At 59.3% G+C, this 7276-nt stretch overlaps 1 protein-coding gene across 1 annotated transcript in view; it reads right to left on the bottom strand.

Annotated features, from left to right (window-relative positions):
- Positions 1 to 7276, bottom strand: part of FAM117A (family with sequence similarity 117 member A) — a 17756-nt gene that overhangs the window by 767 nt on the left and 9713 nt on the right. The window contains exons 3-8 of the mRNA XM_029963498.1: positions 4142 to 4287; positions 2184 to 2297; positions 1760 to 1894; positions 1329 to 1518; positions 614 to 734; positions 5 to 149 (exon numbers count right to left, since the gene is read on the bottom strand). Of these exons, the coding sequence (XP_029819358.1) occupies positions 5 to 149; positions 614 to 734; positions 1329 to 1518; positions 1760 to 1894; positions 2184 to 2297; positions 4142 to 4270 (834 nt within the window). The 5' untranslated portion in view covers positions 4271 to 4287. The remainder of the gene's footprint in view (positions 1 to 4; positions 150 to 613; positions 735 to 1328; positions 1519 to 1759; positions 1895 to 2183; positions 2298 to 4141; positions 4288 to 7276) is intronic.

Raw genomic sequence — 7276 nt, forward strand, 5'->3', positions numbered from 1 at the left:
GAGCCGGGAAGCCCCGGAAGAGGAATCCCACGTTCGGGAAGAGCGGCTGCACCAGGCGGACGGGGCAGAAGGCGGAGCCCGAGGGGGTGAAGTGAACCTTGTTCTTGTCCGGGCAGGAAGGCTGGAAAGGCTGGGATGGGCTGGAGCAGCTGAGGGGACACAGAGGGCACGGATTAGGGACAGCAGTTCCCAAGGGAAAGGCTCAGCAGGCACAGGGAGAGCAGGGGATGTGCCAAGAGCAGCTGCTGCTGGGAGCGGGTACCCAGGGGCTGCTGGCCTTGAATCCCACTGATCTGTGGGAGATCCCACTGATTTATAGGAGATCCCACTGATTTGTGGGAGATCCCACTGATCCGTGGGAGATCCCACTGATTTATAGGAGATCCCATTGATTGATTTAGGGGAGAACCATCTCCCCCTCAAGAGGCCTGGGAAGTGCAGGAATCCCGGGATTCTCCCAGCACTGCTCCCTCCAGCTCTGGTCCCCAGGCCCCAAGCAGCCTTTTCCATGGGAGCCTTTTCCCCCATCCCTGCTTTCCCAGGAGCCTCAGCTGCCCCTGCCCAGCATCCCCTGGGATCATGCAGCACTTTTCCAAGGGCTCCCCACACTCACAGGGTCTCCTCGAAGGCTCGGACTCTCTCGCAGCCCTCGGGGGGCTCCCGCTTGAACACGTAGCTGTGGTTGGGACGAGGGGAGGAGGCAAAGGCCAGCACTGGAGAAGGGCTGCTCCCCTCTGGGAGGGAAGGGAAAGAGGATTTGGAATAGTTTTCCAAAGAGGAATCCAACAGGGAACATGTTCTTTCAGACCCCCCAGGGCTGCAGGTTATGGAATGTTCAGGGGGAGAAGAGGCTGAGCTCTGCTCCCTGGAGCAGGGACAGGAGAATGGCTGGAGCTTTGTCAGGGAAGGGTTAGGATGGATATTATGGATTTTGGGAAAAGGTTCTTCCCCCAGAGGGTGGTTGGCACTGCCCAGGCTCCCCAGGGCAGTGGGCACGACCCCGAGGCTGCCAGAGCTCCAGGAGGGTTTGGATAATGCTCTGAGGGATGGGGGGGATTTTGGGGTGTCCTGGGCAGGGCCAGGGGTTGGGCTGAATGATCCCTGTGGGTCCCTCCCAGCTCAGGATATTCCCAAAGCCACATCCCAGCTCTCAGCCTGGAAAGCACCCCCATGGAGGAGGGGAACTCCTGGAGCTGTAACTCCAAATTCCCAGGACTGTCTCCCAGCTTAGCTCCACTCCCAGCCCATCCCACAGCCAGGGAGGAGCAGCCCAGGAGCTCTGACCCCCCTTGGTGTCCCCCAGATTTCCCAGCCCTGTTCCATCTCACCTTTCTCCTTTGGCTCCGGCTGTGCCTCCGAGGGCCTTCCCGGGCTCTGCAGGGATGGGGAGGGGGGCAAGGAGAGGCTGTTCCAGCTGCCACTTCCTGGCTCCAGGGCCAGGGGGGTGTCCAGGGGGGTGTCCAGGGGGTCTGGCTGGGCGGGCGCCGGCGCCCTGTGCCCGTCTGGGACATCCAGGATCTGGGAGGGAGCAAAGGATTAGAGGAGCAGGAAACCCCCTGGCACCTGGGAGAGCTTTGACCTGCAGGGCAGGAACTCTGTGGATCCTCGTGGATCCCTTCCCACTTAGGAGATTCTGTGATTCCATCATAAACCTGGACATGGGGACTTGTCCCCAGGGCTGAGAAACAGAACCAGGCGGAGCTCTAGGAGGGAAGGGTTTCCAGGAGAAGATTCCAGACAGTCCGTGACCTTCACTCACCCTCAGCAGCTCCTCATCTCCCTGTTCCCTCACAAACACCTCCTCCAGCTCCTGGTTCAGCCCTTCCAGGCTCCTGTGCAGGCAGGGGCTGAGCCTCAGGACGGGACATGGAGAAGGGAAGCCCGAGGAAGTGTCCTGCAAGAGTCGGGAATGCCGGGAGTCAGAGCTGGATCTGCACACCCTCAGCTCCCAGGGCTCAGCCAGAGCCCCTGGGCTGGGGAACACTGACAGGACAGTCCTGTGAACTCCCTGAGTGCCGAGGAAATCCTGGGAATGTGCTGGAGAGGAGGAGAAATCCTCCCTCCTCGGGCACGAGAGGCCTGAGGAAAGCACAGCCCAGGAGGTTTGGGGCCCTTCCCAGGGGGGTTTCGCTCTGCCCCTCACTGGGATGGGGGGACAGGGAGCAGGGGGGGTGTGGATGTACCTGGAGTGATCCACGGAGCGTGTGATCCCCTGGGAATGGGCAGCTCTTCTCCCTCTCCTTCCCATTCCTGCCGCTGAGCTTCGTGCGCTGGAGCTGCTGCTTCAGCTTGGCAATCTGGGACACTGGGGATCAGTGTGGGAGCAGGAGACCAGGGACAACAGCCCCAAACAACCCCCCCAAACAACACCTTCCCCAAACCAACGCCCCCAAACCAACGCCTCCTCAAGCCAACACCTCTCCAAACCAACACCCCCAACCCACACCTCTCCAAACCCATCCTCCTCCTCCTCCCCCTCGGCCCCTTTGGCAGTGCCAGAGCAGACACAAACCCAGGAGCAGCAGCTCCAAGGATGGGCCTGGAGTTCTCCCAAGGCCTCGTCCCCCTGTGGGCAGAGCTGTTCCCTGGTGGATCCAGGTTATCCTCCACCCAGAGCGAGGATTCCCTGCTGGACCCACTCCCAGCACCCTGAGCTGCCCCGGAGGGAAGCCACAAATCCCCCTGCAGCTGGATCCCGGGGTCAGGGCTGGGACAAGGGCTGAGGGCTCGTTCCCCAAGCTCTCCTGGCTCCCCCCCTCCCTCCCAGCCCGGGGTCTCCGTTACCTCCCGCCGGTGCTCGGAGCCGCCCCTGGCACTGCCCGGCCCTGCTGCCACCTCGGGCCACGACTGCGGGGTCTGGGGCGAGAAACAGGGCTCAGGACACTCACAGGACACTCACAGGGCTCAGGACAACCACAGGGCTGAGGACAATCACAGGGCTGAGGACAATCACAGGGCAGGGCTTCAGAGGCTGCTCCTGGAGCCTGCAGGCACTGGGATCACCCCCTGCCCTGGGCTGGTCTCCCCTCGTCAACACAACTCAGTAATTGTGGAACTGGGGACTGGGTTGGGCTGGAGGGACCTCAAAGCACAGCCAGGTCCTGCCCCAAGGGCAGGGACACCTTCCACCAGCCTGGCCTTGGACACTGCCAGGGATGGGGCAGCCACAGCTCCTCTGGGAAATCCAGTCCAGCCCCTCCCCACCCTCCAGGGAGGAATTTCTTCCCAATATCCCACCTAACCCTACTCTCAGTTCAAACCCATTCCCTGTGTCCTGTCCCTCCATCCCTTGTCCCAGGTCCCTCTCCAGCTCTCCTGGAGCCCCTTTAGGCCCTGGAAGGGGCCCTGAGGTGTCCCTGGAGCCTTCTGTTCTCCAGGGGAACACCCCCAGCTCTCCCAGGGATCCCTGAAATCACCTCCATGGCCCCAGTGTGCATTTAGGACATTCCCATGTTTATTTGGGCCAGTTTGGCCGGATTTGTGCCTGCTGGGAAACTGGAGCTCATGGACACAGGGCAGGAGAGCTGTCCCAAGGCAGCAGCTCAGTCACCACAGTGAGACAAGGGACACCAACCCACCCCTCTGGGGACACTCCTGCCCTGTGACACAGGGATCACAGGGATCAGGCACTTCCTGCATGGAGACACCGAGGGGAAAAGCCTCCCCCAGCTCTGGGAACACCCAGAGCTCTGGGAACACCCAGCTGGCTGGGAGGCCTCAGTTCCTCAGTTCTGGAGCTCCAGGGTGAACCCAATCCCAGGCTTTGGGCTGCAGATGGAGCACGGAGGGAGCAGCTGCCTCCCCCAGCTCCCAGCCCCCAGCCCCAGGACTGGCAGCTCTCCCTGTGTTCCCAAAAAGCAGCTCCGCTCTGCAATCCATGGAATCAGGGCTGGGAATGTGATCAGCAAAGGGAGTGAACTTCCTTCCCTGCCCTCGGCCCTCTCCGGGCTCGGAGCAGTCCCCAGGCACATCTTACAAAGTTATTTCTATTTCCATATAAAGCCAGTCCTGGAGAGGGAAGAGGCCTCCAACCCAGGCCCAGGGAACTCCAGCTCTGCCCCCTCAGCCGGAGCTGAGCAGCACAAAGGGATAAAAACCCTTCCCAGAACATTCCCGCTGGAATTCCCGCCCGTGTCCGTACCTGGGTGGCTTTGTCCCTGGTGCAGGGGGGGCTGTCCCTGTCCCGGGGCCACTGGCCCAGCAGGTACGAGCCCAGGATGGGATCCAGGGAGCAGGTCCGGCGGGAACGGCCCGGCTGCTCCAGGGCCATGGCACAGGGAACACTGGCTGGGAGAGAGAGAGGGACGTGAGCTTCCAGAGCCACTGGAACACTGCAATAGATGCACTGGAATGATGGGATAATGGCACAGGGAACACTGGCTGGGAGAGAGAGAGGGATGTGAGCTTCCAGAGCCACTGGAACACCAAACAGCTGCACTGGAATGATGGGATACCGGCCCAGGGAACAGTGGCTGGGAGAGAGAGAGGGATGTGAGCTTCCAGAGCCATTGGAACACCACAGCAGCTGCACTGGAATAATGGGATACCGGCCCAGGGACCAGCCCAGGGCACTGCAGGGACACGGGCACACATGGCCTGGTTTGGGGAATCAGGTCCTGCTGCTCCCATCGTGCCCAGGGAATTCCCACCCTCGCACCAGCAGCTCTTCCCTGCCAAGGGAATGGAGAGGGGCTGCTCCCAGAGGTGCTGCTCCCAGTCTGGGTTGGAAAATGAGGAGCGGGAGCCCCACTGGAGCAGGGTGGGCTCAGGGTGAGGGGCACCCTCCACGTGCTCCTCTGCCCCACAAGTGTTCCTGGTTATCCCAGAGGGAGTGTGCACACTGATCCAAGAGACTGTTCCCACTGATCCCAGACTGTTCACACTGATCCCTGAGGGATTGTTCCCACTGATCCCAGATCATTCCCACTGATCCCAGACTGTTCCCACTGACCCCAGGGTTCTCCTCTAAGCTCAGATTTCCCTGCAGCCCTTGGGTGGCTCCACGAAATCCCCCACCAGACATTCCAGTGGATCACCTGGGATTCCTCCCCAGGAATTGGAGCCGCTCCTGAACAGTTTGGGTGGTTTGAGGGAAGCCCTGAGGGCTGGGGAGGAGGAGGAGGAAGAGGAGGAGGAGGCAGCTGGAGTGTCCCTTTCCCAGCCCAGGCTCTCCCAGCCCTCCAGGGAGCCCCAGTTGCCCCTTGGCCACGAGCCCCAGGGTTGGGGCCCTTTTCTGTGCCTGGGCCTCTGGAGCTGCTGGATAACAGGCCCAGCCCTATCTCCAGGAGCCACTTGGCCGCTCCCAAGGCTCTGGAGCAGCCCCAGACCAGAGCAGGAAATGGGGTTAAAAGGGACAAGAGCTCAGTGCTGGAGGTGGAAATTTTCCTTATCCCTCCTCTTTCCCAACCCCGAACTCAGAACTTCCTAAACAGCCTCTCCAGCCCAGCCCAGCATCTGAACCAAGAAAAAAGAGCCTCCAGCAAACTCTTAAACACATCCAGGGCCCCTTTTCCTCAGGAATCCTCCTCGGTGCTGAACCAAAAACAATGCAAGGAGAAAACAAAGTTCCCATTTCTACTTTCCTGACAGTTGTGAAAGTTCCTTCCTTCCCCCCCGGATTTCACAGACCTTTCAGCACCAGAGTGCTCAGAAATGTGGGGACCTGCTGTTCAGCCCTGACACTCGTGGAGTGTGGCCCTGAAGGGCCATCCTAAACTGATCAAGTATCAAATAACACACTTAAATATAATGAAATATAATTTAACCATGATGGGCTGAGCCCTGGCCAGGCAGGGAGGCTTTCCAGGGATTCTGCCATGCCAAGGTGTATCCAGTGGGTCTGGATTTTCAGCTTCCTGGCTCATCACGAGCTTTAAGATTTCATGGAGAAAAAGCTCCTTTCACCCCAAGTGCAAGAGAATTTACACCCAGGGGCAATGATGGGGTAAAACAACCAGCGGGTGGGTGGAGAAAAAGAACAATTCCCACGGGAAGGGGCTTCAGGAAGGAGAAGGAACCTGGAATTTACAGCTGGATGCAAAGGTAACACACACAGCCCTCCTCAGTGCCCTCGGGCTCTGCAGAGGATGGGCTCCAGGTCCCTCTCAGTGTTTGAGCCCAATAATCCCGTGTGTGGAGTGTGAGGAGACAAACCCCATCATCCCAGTTTTGGGCTCAATCCTGCCCAGTTTGTGCTGCAGCTCCCACACACTCCAGGAGCACATGGAAGGGAGGAGAGCAATGGGAACTCCAACCCTTCCAGAGCTGCAAGGAAACCACCGGGATGAGCAAGAGGAAAAATCCAAGCTCCCAGAGCCTGCACAGCGAGGCACAGAGCCAGGAAGGAATGGAGCTCCGGCCACTTTGCCCTGGGAAAGCTGCATGGGATCCATGGAACTCTGGAGCAGGGACAGCCCAGAGCTCCAACAGAGCCCAGGGATGACAGCCCGGCTCCCATTCCTTCGGGATTTCCCCGATTTTCTCCGCACAGCAAAGTAATTGCCCAATTAACAGCAGCTTCACCTCGATTTCGCCGAGAGGGGGAGGCTGGCACTCGAAAGGATTATTTCATTAACTCGTTTCAAGTGTAAATTGAGCAGAAAGCTTTTTAACAGCTCCTCTGATCGATACCAGCCCTGCCAGCGGCAGGAAGGAGGGAGCCTGGAGCAGGGACACTCCGGGAAGGGCCATTCATTCTCCCGGGGGAATTCCCAGCAGAGCAGATTAAACACCCCTGCACCGAGCGAGGGACCAGCACCGGGCAGACACCACCGAATTCAGCGGGAGAAATCTCTCCCCCCGTCCCACAGCTCTGATCTCACGTTTAACCCCAAAAGCGCTTCACTGCTATTTTAATACTCCGTGAGATAACGAGCAGCCAAGCAGCAACCCCGCATCCAAGAGCGGCCCCGGGAACTGCCAAAAGTAACACACACACACAGAGAAAAGCCAAAGACTATTATTAGGCCGCTAAAAAGTTATATTTAAGCATTCCTGGAGCGGTCAGGGAGAGCTCAGAAGTGCAATTAGGGACGAATTACCATCGGGGCAAACCGAATTCCTGCTTTTTATCGAGACGGATCAGCTGCACAAAACACAGGGCCGGGGTTTTCGGGGCTTTTTTGGTGAAACCACCTCGAAACGGGCAACTCCTTGCCAGGGGAGAAGCAGCAGGGGCTCGGTGCCCCCCTCGGGGGTCCCAGCTCATAGAACGGCTCTGCTGGAATGACGTCATTGCCAAATTCTGCTGGGCCCCTGTCCTTGTGCCGGTGAGTCA

The sequence above is a fragment of the Manacus vitellinus genome, unplaced genomic scaffold (genome assembly GCF_001715985.3).
Source record: "Manacus vitellinus isolate BGI_N305 unplaced genomic scaffold, ASM171598v3 scaffold_102_pilon, whole genome shotgun sequence".
Classification (NCBI taxonomy): Eukaryota; Metazoa; Chordata; class Aves; order Passeriformes; family Pipridae; genus Manacus; species Manacus vitellinus.